Source organism: Cervus canadensis, chromosome 8 (genome assembly GCF_019320065.1).
Source record: "Cervus canadensis isolate Bull #8, Minnesota chromosome 8, ASM1932006v1, whole genome shotgun sequence".
Lineage (NCBI taxonomy): Eukaryota > Metazoa > Chordata > Mammalia > Artiodactyla > Cervidae > Cervus > Cervus canadensis.
The window spans coordinates 5221864-5235794 of record NC_057393.1 but is presented as its reverse complement, the minus strand read 5'-3'; the positions used below and the strand labels follow the sequence as shown (position 1 = coordinate 5235794).

At 54.1% G+C, this 13931-nt stretch overlaps 1 protein-coding gene across 2 annotated transcripts in view; it reads left to right on the top strand.

The window, feature by feature from the left end:
• The window catches only part of DOCK1 (dedicator of cytokinesis 1), a 546616-nt gene extending 533408 nt beyond the window's left edge, over nucleotides 1-13208 (top strand). For both annotated transcript variants that reach the window (XM_043475106.1, XM_043475105.1), the window contains exons 50-52: nucleotides 3691-3844; nucleotides 6492-6649; nucleotides 12031-13208. In XM_043475106.1, the coding sequence (XP_043331041.1) occupies nucleotides 3691-3844; nucleotides 6492-6649; nucleotides 12031-12126 (408 nt within the window). In that variant the 3' untranslated portion in view covers nucleotides 12127-13208. The remainder of the gene's footprint in view (nucleotides 1-3690; nucleotides 3845-6491; nucleotides 6650-12030) is intronic.
• Nucleotides 13209-13931: the final 723 nt, after the last annotated feature.

Below are 13931 nucleotides of genomic sequence, written 5' to 3'. Positions count from 1 at the left end.
GCCAGCCATCAGCGAAACCCACAGGATTCCGGGCTCTGCAGCAAAGTGGGACTCGCTCATCAGACACCCAGACATCTCAGGAGATGAACAGGGTGCTTGTGTTGTCAGGAAACAGTAATTCCAGGCCAGCTAACGCCATTCCCCCACCCGCTCCTGACCAGAAATCGCTAAGCCAGTGTTCTGCGGGAGTGTTATAATCTGCTCAGCTAGAGTCCCAAAGCCCCTTCCCACGGGTTCTGCCAGCCATACGCGGTTCCGTGTTATCCTCCTGGCCTCATCTGTTCCATGCTTAAATCCCTTGGCCATCTTTCACAAGGATTTGGGGGGACTTAACTCGTGCTGGTGAGCTGACATTAAAAACGGATCCCAGGGACTCTCGTTCATTCCAGAGACCAGGGTGTGTGGCGACAGGGAAACCCAAGGGGCACACTCTCCTCCCAGGCCTGGGCTGAGGGGGCGGGGGGCGGGGGGATGCCAGCGGATGCTCCCAGCAGAGTGTCGCAGTGTTTGGAGTCTGGGGCAAACTGAGGACAGCTTCTGGGGTGAACTTTATTCAGAACGTGCTATTAGTAGACTGGAGACAAAGCAGAGAGGTGGCTCTCTCAGGCCGTCAGCTGCAAAGGTTCAGCTGGGCTTGGAGCTACCACCTCCTTGCAGTGGGAGGCCATTTGCCTCGACAGTGCCCAAGCATGCGCCCGCCCTGGGCGGAAGCCCCCGACCCCTGACCCGCCCTGGCGGTTACTGAACGTTGCTTATCAAAGGGCTCAGGTGGGACCAATGTTTAATAAGACACGCTTCACTGCTTGCTTCTATCTTCAGCACCAGAAGGCATGTTTCATCCAAACCCTGTGTCGTGGAGACCAGCAGTCACGTGCTGCCTGGGCGTCTAGAGGAGAAGGGAGACCCCAGCCCACACATGGTCTTCCTGTAGGCGGAAGCTCTGGCGAGGCCTCTGGACAGAGCTCTGACCGCGTCTGGGCTGTGGTGTTTCATGGCAGAAGCAGGCGGCCCAGGGTGTGGGGCTCGGGGAGGGACTGGTCACCGGCCAGCACTCAGATGTGACCTCATGCGGTGTGGTCCAGAGGTTTCTCATGATGCCCCTTCCCCCCACCCCCCGTGGGCTCTGTCCCCTCCTCTGGGAAGCTGGGAGGCCAGCAACGCTGCTGGAGCAGGCCCGCGCCCGCTTCCTTCTCCCGAGTGCCCAGACGCCCTCCCTGGGTGGGCAGACTAACAGCAGCGGTTTGGAACATTTACTAAGTGGAGACCTTGTGCGAGTCTGTCATACATTTCTCCTTAGGCTCTACTTTAAGATGGTAAAGTGGGGGGCCTCAGAGAACTTGAGCCAAGTGGCAGAGTTGTTCCAAATTAAGTTCTGAGACAAGAAGACAAAGGATGTGCCGGCTTCGGCCGTCGTCACAGTATAAGTTCTGTCCCTCCCCACGGTGGTCCCGCTTTCCTGCAGAGACAGGCTGAGTTCGGCCCAAAGCGCTACCCCCACCCCAACCCCAACCCCAGTGGGCCCGGGGACCCTCAGAAAATGCGCTGGAACCCACCGAGGCCAGAGCATAGGACCTTGACCCCTGCTGTCGGCCTCTGAGGCCTCTCGGAACAGCCACAGCTGCTAGGGGCCAGGCATCCTGGCCTCTTGCCGGAGGCAGGCGGGCTGTTCTTGGCCCAGCCCAGGTCCCAGTCTGTCCTCTGGGTGACAGGTGCTGGCAAGTCTGTGGGTCCAGCTGGGCACCTGGAGTTTCCTGTTCAAGCCTCCGTGTGCCCCTGACGGGCCAGGTGCTGCAGGACAGGGCAGGTCCGCCGGGGGTGGGGGTCTCAGGGAGGGAGGGTGACTGGGGGGTAGCCACAGCCCCATCCCCAGGGTGGTGCCCTGGGCCCCGGGGGTTGCTGCGTTCTTGGCACCCACCTGCCCCCTCCCCACACTTCTGCAGAGGTTTTCTCTGCTTCCTCTTTGGGGCTGAGTTCAGCTTCCTGCCTGAATTCGAGTCGTCAGCAATGTCGTGACCTCTAGCTAAGCCTCTTGGGGCCTGGAGCTGGGGGGGGGGGGCGGCCCTCCACGTGCCATTTGCATCTCACCAGTAAACCATCCTCTGCCCCCTAAACTGTCAGGATGTGACCTGATGGGAAGGGAAGGGTGGGGAGAGCACCCTGAGTCCATCTTCAGTCCCCACACACATGCGCCCAAGGCAAGCCCCGAGCTCAGCCGGGCTGTCCCAGGCCTGACACAGCAAGTGGGCTCTTTCTACAGGTGAGAGGTGCCGCCTGGTCTCCACGATCTGCTTTGTTGGCATAGGACAGTTCCAGAAGCCAGCCTGTTGGCCAGCGTCCCCTCAACCGCCCTGCTGACAAAAGGACTTAAGCCTTCCTCACCTCCTTCCAGCCCCCAGGGAGGCCCTGCCTTTGCAGACCACTCAGAGGAGCATGCTGCCACCCACCTGCTCTGCAGCTGGCCTGGGGAATCAAGCCCCAACACCAAGCCCGAAGCCCTGCCCACCTGTCCTGCCCATCCTGGGGCCGAAATCTTGATGATTCTTTGTCAACTGGGTTAATAACTGTCCTCGTTACTCCTACCTGAGAGTGTTTTGAACTGCTTGTGTTCCCCCAGACCTAACAATCTGAGACCAAGTTGTAAGACGTAGAGAAATTAAAATTCCCATTGTTACAGACACGGGAAAAGGCTTAGCTGGTTAAAGTCAGGTGCATCTGAAAGTCAGAGGTGGGGAAGACAAATGCAATGAGAAGTAGAAAGAATTCCTATTCAGTCACAGCATAGCGTGAGAAAAGAAAGAGAAGGTGAATAAAGGAAATCCTTTAGCAAGTTTCTAGACTTTCACACCCCTGCCAAGAAAGACCAAGACATTAGTCCCCTGGGGCGTTCTGGTCACTGCGCAGGTCATCGAGTCCACTCCCTACCCGGCGGGACTCCCCCACACCGAGTGCCCGCATCACATTCCTGTTCAGGAGACCTGGATGTCACATCCCCGCCACCGACTGTGTAGAGACTGGGGTGAGGGCTGGGTTAGTTTGCCAGGACTGCTAGAACAGCATCGCACAAGCTGGGCGGCTTCAGCAGAAGCTGATGGTCTCACAGTGTGGAGGCTGGACGTCCAAGGGCAAGGGCCAGCAGGGCTGGCTTCCTCTGAGGCTGTGCGGGGGAGTCTGCTCCAGCCTCTCGCCCAGCATTCCCCTCTGCCCGCATCTCTGCCTTCATCTTCACATGGCCTTGTCCCATGCGCTTCTGTCTGGGTCCGAATCTCCCCACTTTCTAAGGACAACAGTCACGCTAGATCAGGGTCTGCTGTAACAGCGTCACCTGACCTTGACTGTCAGCAAGACCGCATTTCCAGATGTGGTCATCTGCGCCGGTACTGCAGGTCAGGACTTCCACAGAGGAATTGTTGAAGTGGCATTAAGTCAGCCCAGGTGTCTGCTCAGGGCTCAGTGGCTCAGTCATCTCCAATTCTTCCTGACCCCATGGACTGTAGCCCACCAGGCTCCTCTGTCCATGGAATTTTCCAGGCAAGAATATTGGAGTGGGTTGCCGTGCCCTTCACCCGGGGATCTTCCCGACCCAGGGATCGAGCCCGCGTCTCCAGCATCTCCTGCATTGGCTGGTGACTGTTTCCCACTGAGCCACCCAGGACGGACCCTAACCACGCGCTCTCTGTCCCTCCCACGCAGATCAGCCCCCTGCGGCCCCAGAGACCGAAGAGCCAGGTGATCAACGCCATGGGGGGCGAGCGGCGCTTCTCGGTGTCCCCGTCCTCCCCGTCCTCCCAGTCCACACCGCCCCCGGTCATGCCGAGGGCCAAGCTCAGCTTCAGCCTGCAGTCCAGTAAGTGAGACATCATCCCGCGCGAGTTCGTGACGTTGCGCTATGATCTCCCCCCTCTGCTGAAGGCTCTCACTTCAGGCCGGCTTCTTCTCTGTCCAGCAGCCGCAGAGAGTGTCGATGAGCCCTGAACTTTGGGGAGTGTCCCCCCGGGACTGGAGCAGGTCAGGCCACAGATGAGTCCTGGGTTCCTGTGCTCCCTGGGTGGACAGTGCAGGACCTGGCCGGCGCTCTGGACCTCCTGCGTGCTGGGGGCAACTCGAGAGCACCTGGGGTGTCCCCCATTTGATGTCATGAGATAATGCAGCCCACGGGGGCGGGGGGATGTGTGTGTGTGTAGGAGGAATGGGAAGGAAGGAGCCCTTCTAGGCCGTGCTGAGGCGCTCAGGGTAGAACTTACCTTCCAGTTCTGCCCAGTTTCTAGGGCTGCTCAGCATAATTCCTACAGACTTGGTGGCCCCAAATATCAAAAGGTTATTCGCTCATAGTCTGGAGGCCAGGAGTCTGAAATCAAGTTATCGATAGTCCTGCTTGCATCTAGTGCAGGGGTCCTCAGCCTTCAGGATCTAATGCCTGATGATCTGAGGTGGAGCTGATGCAGTAATAATAGAAATAAAGTGCACAGTAAGTGTAATGCCCTTGAATCATCCCCAAACCACCCCCGGCCCCACCCCCAGCTCCATGGAAAAGAAATGTCTTCCACGATCTGGTCCCTGGTGCCGCAAAGGTTGGGGACTAGCCTTCTGGTGGATTCCCACAGTCCTCGGAGCGCCTTGGCTTGCATTCTCTTTTCTCCAGTCCCCCTGCCTCTCTTCACAGGCTGTTTTCTCCTCTTCGTATGGGAGACTGCAGAGGGGATTCAGAGCTCCCCATAAATCCAGGATGATCTCATCTCCAGATCCTTCTGCAAAGACCCTCTTTTCAAAGAAGGCCTAAGGTTCTGAGTGTGCGCTCAGTCATGTCCGACTCTCTGCGACCCCACCGGGCTCCTCTGTCCGTGGGATTTTCTGAGCGAGAATACTGGAGTGGGTTGCCCTTTCCTCCTCCAGGGGGTCTTCCCGACCCAGAGATAGAGCCTGCAGCCCCCTGTGTCTCCTGCATCGCAGGCGGGTTCTTTACTGCCCGCCCACCTGGGAAGCCCCCTGATGTTCCGAGTGCGTGTGAATCGTGGAGGGATGCAAGTGGTGCCCGCGTTTTCACCCCTGAAGTCAGGCCAGCCAGAGAGGTGACATCCTGGCAGGAAGGAGGTGGCAGGGACTGAGGATGGCAGCAGGCGAGAGAGCCAGGAGCACCCACCACCCTCCCTGTGGCCGGAGACGGGGCGGGGAGCCCGGCCCTGCGCGCTGGTTTGTGCCGGCCGCCAACAATTGTCCCCAGCTCCTGCTTTCTTCTTGCTGCAGCCATTCCCGAGACAGACTGTCTGGCCGGGAGTCAGGGCCGCCACTCGTCTGAGCCTCAGGGAGCCAGGCCTTTCTGAGTGTTGGAAGGGAGACAGTCTCCGGACGGGTATCCTAGCTTCACTTCATACATCCTTATGCTGTAACCAGAGATCTTACAAAATATTTTACTGATTTTTTTTAATAAATAGTTAAAAGTAGGCACATTGCCGCTGCAATGGAGGACACTTTGGTGGTCCCTTGAAATTAAACATAGATTCACCATAACCTCCAGCAAGCCCGCCCCTAGACATTCACTCCAGAGACCTGGACACACAGGCTCAAACAGATACCTGAGTGCAATTTGTACCCTTAAAAATGATTAAAGTGGCAAATTTTAAATAAAGGCCGAGTAAAAGCAACCAGCCAGCCAGTCAGGAGAGCGGTCATTCCATCAGAGGCCACCTTCTCGCGCCTCGATTCAACCGCAAGGCCTCCTTACCAGTTGACACCCCTCGTCCCAGGGAGCACGTTCCTAATGAATGATTTTCAGTCAGATGCATCATCGGGTAGGACACCCAACAACAAAAGTGCCCATTTCTCTCTTTAACATAAAAGGCAATGATTTCTTAGAGTCTCAACAAAGGCTGAGAAAATAAATTGTCCTAATGATCACTCCTCCCTTTGAAAACGACTCCTTTTTGGTTTACTTTAAAAAAATCAATGCTGCTTCCCTTTGGCTTATTTAAAGCAGCAGTCACAGTGGCAGCTGCTGCTAATACCGGCCTTTCGTAGGATCGTGGCTTTTCCTGTTGTGAGTTTTGACAGGCAGGTGGGCTGGTTGTGAGTTGTGTTGTTGGACTCAGCTGAGTGCGGCTCCCTGCAGGAGGCTGGGGCAGCGACCTGGAGGACTCTGAACACTCCAGGCGGAGGTGGTCATTGTGACCCCCGAGCTGCATAGACGCCCCCAGGCGTGGCAGTCCAGTAGGGACCAGAGGGGTCCCAGGTGGACATGGCTGTTTCTCCAGTGGTCTGGTCCACCCTTTAAGCTCGGGGTTCAGGCATCCGGTGCTTGTTCTTCTGGAATGTGCCCTTGGAGGGGACGCAGCCCCGGCCTCTTCTGCCCCCTCCTGCTCTCTTCACTGCCCGTTGACGGGCATTTCTTGGGGGTAAAGGGTTCCCACTGCCCTGCCACTCCCGAGAGGGCACAAAGCAGCTGTGTGCATCACGCCCAGGGGGAACGGGGGTGTGGTTCTCATCCTCCCCTTTTCCAGGTTTGGAGCTGAACGGCATGACCGTGACCGGGCTGGAAGTGGCTGAAGTTCCGCCCCCTCTGCCTCTCAAAGGCACCAGCACGGACTACGGGACCTTGACCGAGAACCTGGACTTGACGGGCTCGCCAGCGCCCCCGCCCCCTCCTCCTCATCAGAGGGTAAGTCAGGGCTCGGGAACGTGGAGCCGTCCTCTCTTTCCCTCCACGAGACAAGAGCTCTTCCTTCTTTCCGTCCTGATCTTGGCGTGCTTACATCGGGCAAGCCAAGGCTTGATTTCCAGGAAAGAGGTGGCGGAGGTTAGAACGCGGATGTGTGTGGTCTGGGGTCCTGTGTCCTCACCATGGGAACGTACATTCCCAGGGGGACCTTGCAGAGGGGGTAGAATTCCAGCCGGTGGGTCCAGGGGCCAGTCTTGTGACCTTGGAGGTCGTTGCCCTTGAGGTGCAATTCTTATGAAAGTTTGGTTTTGAAAAGTAGCTTTTTGTATGAAGACGTTTGTCATTGTGAGAGGCTGGCTGATGCCACACGAGGGGGACACGCCGTGCTCCTGGACACTGCCCTTGCCCTGGAGAAGCCCAGGTCCCAGCTGTTCTTCCAGGCAGCCTCGCTCTCCTGCTGGCCGTTTGTGGGTGGGGATGGGTGCTCACCACGGGAGAAACTGTAGAGGAGCTCAAGATTTGGCTCCAGCTGGAGCACACCCCAGCTCCTCGAGGTCGCCCATTCCTAGCTCCGCCTCTGGCCCTGAAACCTCTCCCCACCCTGTTTAGCTTCGGGGTGCTGGCTGTCACCAGCATGATCAGCCAACTCGGGCCCTCCTAACCATCCGTCCTGAGGCTGGTCCCCTCATGGAAGCTGTCATTCATCTGGTCTGATGTGTGCTTCCTGCTCGGGCCCCTGGGCCTGCCTGTTGATGCAAACATCAGCTAAAACTCTGAAAAAGCCACTTTCACCCGCTGGCAGCTCTAGAAACATTCTTCTGAGGTCCCCCACCTTCTCTCCTGCTTCTCAAGGCCATGGTCACTCGGGCAGCTCTGGTGTTGGCTGGCCTGGCCACATGCAGAGGTCAGCGTGTGCCTCTGAAATGACCCCACGGTGCCGGGAGAGCCGCGTCCAGGTTCTTCCGTCCCCCGGCCACTCTGTTCACAGCCTGATGAAACGAAAGCCTCGCGGGCTGCCGGGTAAAGCATCCTCGATGACCCCTGCAGTCGATCAGTCTCCATAAAGTAAGTTACGCAGCAGCAGGCTCCTGTGGACGTCGGAGACGCGAGGTGGTTATATGTGGCCAAGATCCTTTACATAACAGCAGGTGTGGGCTTTCTTTTTCCCCTTCTAAAACAAAATAAATCCTATATCCTTCTTTTTTTTTTTTAATGGAAACTTTCTCACCGAGTTTCTTGCAAGTTTATTCTCTCTTCTTGTGAGAGGAGTGAAAGAGAGAGGGGATTTATTAACAGCATATTTATTTGACTGGGCTTCCCAGGTGGCACCTCGTGGTAAAGAATCTGCTTGCCAGTGCAGGAGATGCAAAGACTCAGGTTCAATCCCTGGGTTCGGAAGGTCCCCTGGAGAAGGAAATGGCAACGCACTCCAGTATTCTTGCCTGGGAAATCCCATGGACAGAGGAACCTGGCGGGCTCCAATCCATGGTGTCGCGAAGAGTCAGATAGGACTGAGTGACTGAGCTCACCACAAACTCACAACACTGCATTTATTTGATTATTGCTTTTGTGTGAGAAAACCAAGTAAGCAGTGGGGCTTCGTGTTCGGTGCTGAAGGAATGGATTGTCCTTCCAAGGGACCTTCGGATCAGCTCTCTGTCCCTCGAGATTCCATGATGGGGGACCAGCCCTGGAGAAGGGGCCAGGCAGTTGGAATGGTTGGTAGCAACTGAGGCCGCGTAAGCCTGACCCTTCCCGCAGGTTTTTAACCACAGGTTAGAATGAAAGGAAACCCAGGGAGCCGAGTGAGAACGTTGATTGGTTGGGGTGTTGTTTTCCTAGCAGCGGAGATAACTGATTCCCTTGCTTTTCATACCTGTATTTTACTGGAAAAACAAGAATGCCCTGCGGGTCTCCCTACACTGAAAACTCTGAACTTAAAAGTGAGAGCAAATCCATTTTTGTTACAGATCAATTCAGGGGAAACATTTGGTGATCTCAGTTTCTGCATTGTGTTGTTTTTGTTTAGCCGCTAAGTCATGTCCAACCCTTTTGTGACCCCATGAACTGTAGCCTGCCAGGCTCCTCTGTCCTGGGATTTCCCAGGCGAGAATACTGGAGTGGGTAGCCATTGGCCTCTCCAGGGGACCTTCCCCACCCAGGGATCAAACCCGTGTCTTCTGCATTGGCAGGCAGGTTCTTTACTACTGCGCCACCTGGGAAGCCACCAGAGCTGTTAGTGGGAGGGCAAACACACCCCAGCTTTGGCTCCGTGTGTAAAGGCGTTGTGGATGCCATGCTGTTAATCACCCTCGCCCTTGGTCTCCTATCTGACTCGCCTGCAGCGTGAGTGCGCCTTCAGGATGCAGGCCTGTGGGCCAGGGTGGCATCACCGGGGTTCCAGGGGCGCCTCCCTGGCAGGCCCTGAGATCTGCTGTAGGCTTGCGATCGTTCGCCCTCTGTGGGTGCTGGTCCACAGCCTCCCGCCACTCTCACCGAGCACCCTCAGGCTTGGCATCCGCTCTGTAGCTGTGGCCACTTTGAATCGTCCTTTCCTTAAAAATGGCTCACACTTGCCCATACTGTCTACTTCCACACGTAAACAAGCAACCGTCTCATCAGACCTGGAAATCAGTGTTTCTTTTGACCATTCTTTTTCTTTTTTAGTAATTATTTTTAAAAAATAGTCGTTTATTTATTTGACTGTGCTGTTTCTTAGTTGCAGCACACAGGCTCTTTAGTTGTGGCATGCGAACTCTTAGTTGCAGGCTGTGAGGTCTGGTTGCTGGATCGTGGATAGAACCTGGGCCCCTTGCGTGGAGATCGAGGAGTCTTAGCCACTGGATCACCAGGGAAGTCCCTCTTTTGACCATTCTTACCATGTCTGGGTTGGAAAGATCCCCTGGAGAAGGAGATGGCAACCCACTCCGGTATTCTTGCCTGGGAAACCCCTGGACAGAGGAGCCTGGTGGCCTACAGTCCATGGGGTCGTAAAGAGTCAGACAGGACTTAATGACCGAGCACTACAGGTGTATTCTTTTACCTCTCTTGTTACGATGTCTAAAAATCATTTTATCAGTTCTGTTTTCCACCTTGCCTCTCTCCTCTCTGTTAAGCCCTGCGTCACTTTAGTACTTATTTGTCTGCGAGTTAGGAGGAACTTGGGTGCTGAGTTACATGCTGCTTGGTCACTGTCCTGCCCTTGAAACGACCTTTCTCACGCTGCTGGACGTGCGCCTGCCCTGAGAGGCTGTTAACAGTGCTCTCTCACCCGCAGAGGACAGTGCGCTGCGGGCCCCTCTGCTTTGCTCTGCCTGTAGCTCATGCCCATTTATCCTGGTCTGTGTATTTGTCCGTCTGCTCGCTCACTCATTCATTCATTTGTTCACTCACTCATTCATTGACCTAGCTGGTCAACAAGTGACCTCGTGCGCATGCCACATGCCTGCCGATAGGAGGGCACGAGCTGCCCGTCGTCATTCACGCCCTGGCAGGTCCATTCAGTGTCTCCTGTCACCATTACAGTTGTAAACTCATTCTTGAGATTGAAAGGCAAACTGTGGGCTATATCCAGCCAGCCACCTGTTTCCATAAAAAAAAAAAGTAAAAAAAATTTTTGCATTGGAATATAGTTACTTTATCATGTTGTGTTCAGTTCAGTTCAGTCGCTCAGTCGTGTCCGACTCTTTGTGACCCCATGAACCACAGCATGCCAGGCCTCCCTGTCCATCACAAACTCCCAGAGTTTACTCAAACCCATGTCCGTTGAGTCGGTGATGCCATCCAACCATCTCATCCTCTGTCGTCTCCTTCTCCTGCCCTCAATCTTTCCCAGCATGAAGGTCTTTTCCAATGAGTCAGCTCTTCGCATCAGGTGGCCAAAGTATTGGAGTTTCAGCTTCAGCATCAGTCCTTCCAGTGAACACCCAGGACTGATCTCCTTTAGGATGAACTGGCTGGATCTCCATGCAGTCCCAGGGCCTCTCACGCTGTGTTAGTTTATATTGTACACAAGTGAGTCAGCAGCACGTGTACACACATCCTCTCCTTGTTGGGTTTCCCTGTGCTGCTCATCAGGTTCTCATTGCTGATGTTCAGTCGCTTGGTTGTGTCTGATTCTCTGCAACCCCGTGGACTGCAGCACGCCAGACTTCCCTGTCCTTCTTATTAGTTATCTGTTTTATACGCAGGAGTGTCTATGTGTCACTCCCAACCTCCCAGGTCATCCCACCCCCTCTGCCCCTCTTGGGGTCCATATGTTTATTCTCTACGTCTGTGTCTCTGGGTCTGCTTTGCCAATCACCTGTGGCATTGGAACACAGCTGCAGCCATTTCTTGATAAACTGTGCTTTCTCCATGAAGAGTTTAAACATCCCCCCAACCTTGCTCATCCCCGTTATTTACCGACGCAGAAGAGACTGTGGGAGAAAACCCGTTTTGTCAACAGGTCAGGGGGATGGTGGCCCCAGGAGCCAGTGTGGCCCAGACCCTCTCTTGTGGGACCTTTCCATTTCTGCGAGCACGGCAGGCCTCTCGACCAGCCCCAGAGAGCACCTCCAAGGACTTGCTTGTCCCTGAGCATCTTCAAGGAATGTGAGGAAGGACCTGTGGGTCCTCTTCCCAGGGGGGCTCAGCTGTGATGTGGCCAGGCTGCCTGGGTGGCCCTGGGTCCTGTGTTGCCCCCCTTCCTTTGTTCTTGACCATTTCAACTGCCCAGTTCTGAAACTAGTCCATTTCAAGGTGCCCCTCGATCAATAGCACATGGCTTTAGAGCCACCCCAGGTGGCTCAGTGGTAAAGAATCTGCCTGCAAATCGGGGCCCGGGTTCTATCCATGGTCTTAGCAACTAGATCCCACATCCTGCAACTAAGAGTTCGCATGCCACAACTGAAGATCTCCAGGAGATGCTAGAGACACGGGTTCGATCCCTGGGTGGGGAAGATCCCCTGGAGGAGGAAATGGCAACCCACTCCAGTATCCTTGCCTGGGAAATCTCATGGACAGTGAAGCCTGGCAGGCTACAGTCCATGGGGTCACAAAGAGTCAGACACAACAGAACATGCAGCATGCAGGATTAAAACCACCACCCAAAGAGCAGTGGCTACACTTCTCAGAGGCTGTTCAGATGTCTGATGTGTATGCTTTGTGAAAAGTGCTTCATCAGTGGCCCTGGAAAGGCCTGTGGCCACCAGCAGCCCTGTTCTAAGAGTGGTGACCTGCCAGCCCCAAGTCACGGGGAGAGGACGTTCCCACGCAGGGCTGCAGGTCAATCTTCCCTTGCCACCATCCCCCAGCCCCCTACCAGGTCAGAACCTCCGGAGACCACGTCTCTCCTGCCAGAGCATCAGCAGTAAGCCATCCCCTCGTTTTCTGTCTTCCAGCATCTGCCTCCTCCTCTGCCCAGCAAGACCCCGCCACCACCCCCTCCCAAGACGACGCGCAAGCAGACCTCAGTGGACTCGGGGATCGTGCAGTGAAGCCACGGCATCCCTCGAAGGGCGAGTTGGCATCCTTCCCCTCCCTCGCATCTCCTCCCACATCTGGCATTTACCTCATGGGGCCTGTGATCTGACCTTTAGTGCAATTGCTTTTCCCTAACAGGATTTCGTCTCCAGCCACAGGGTGAGCGGGCTTTAGCATCACGGAGTAAGGAGGCGGCTACAGGCCCAGGACATGCGGTTGTGTTTATCAGCGTCTGAGTGTGTCCATCTTGAAAGAGCCTAAGTCTTGCCCAAAAGCTCTTACTTCCTGTGCCAGATGACACATTAGCAAAGAGCCCAGTTGACCTGAGCTGAGCACAGGAGGGAGAGGTTAGAGCCGCATACTAACAGCGGACAAGTCCTCAGCTCCCCGCCAGACCCCAGGTGACCCTGCCAGGCTGTCTCATGGAACGCTCCTGGCTGCAGCTGGCGGTGTGGCTTCCTGTGGGCTGGGGGCTCCTTCCGTCTCCATCAGACAACCACGGTCAGCCCTTTCCGGGAAGTTCCTGCTTTCCCTTGGTGTAATTTAAAATAGGATACTTCTCTGCTACTGAACAGTTACTAATTTATGGAGTGGAGACACCATTAAAAATACTGGATCAAGGGGGAAAAATAAGTATGAGTGCAGGAAGATCCATTTTCTCTCTTCTTAAAAGAAGGATATGTAGACCACAGGCGGTGGTTTTAATTGGGTGAATTCTTCTTGTGCTCATTCTGTACAGAAGTTTGTATATATGAGGGTCTTTAGAACTTGTTTTAATTTTTGTGGTCCTTCTGTTTATTGTCCTAGGCACCCACAAATGATTCTCAATATGTGCTCTTAACTTGTAACTGAGGGAAGTGTAAAAAAGAAACACAAATTAAATTTTCTTGTTTTTTTTTTACCCCCCGCAAAGCTCAAGCCCTAAAAATGTTCCTGGACAATGATTTAAAAAAAAAAAAAAAAACAACTAACTTTGTATAACCTAATATTTTATTCTATCATCTATATTTTTTTATTGACTATAATCATGATATTCTTCTAGTAGGCTCAAAAGTTAATCATTGACAACAAAAAATAAAATGTTGTTTAAAAAGTCTCAGTGTCTGACATACTATGTTATTATCCCCTGATGTCTAATATAAAAGCCACTGCTTATATTCTGCTGCTGACTTAAAAAAAGAAAATGCCCATCGTGAGAGTTGGAATTGCGAGTTAAGTTTTATTTGGGGCAGAGTGAGAACTATAGTCCGGGAGACAGGGCTTCAGATAGCACTTCAGAGACTGCTCCAAAGCGACGGCGGGGGGAGGTCAATGGAATACGTGCAATCAAGCACGTGTTTTTTGCAGGAGGTTTCTGCTAGTCACGAAGAGCAGTGATCACCATGAAGGATTTTAGTGCTTTTCTAGAAATGAGAAGATACAAGAACTGGGCTCATAAAATCGGCTCCTGAAAATATCTTAACTCTCGGAAGAGCTGTTCTGCCGTTTTTCCCCAGAGCACAGAGTGCCTCATTTCTCCACCCTGAACTCTTTTCAGGAAGTGTTGAAGGCCAGCAGCTGCGGCAGCACCGACCTGATTTAATCCTTGTAGAGGTAGATGGCAAGTGCCAATCTGTAGTTGACACTGCCTTCTTAAAGAGCTTTGTAACCCATGTTTATACACGTGTGTGTCTTCCTCAAACATCGCTCTTCATCATCTCTGTTTAATTGTCTCTGACCCAGAGCCCAGATAGTACTCACACCCCAATACCCTCTGTCTGTGCATCCTTAGAGACAGAGCAGAGCTGAGCCTGGCTCAGGCTGGAGCTTCCTCAACCCA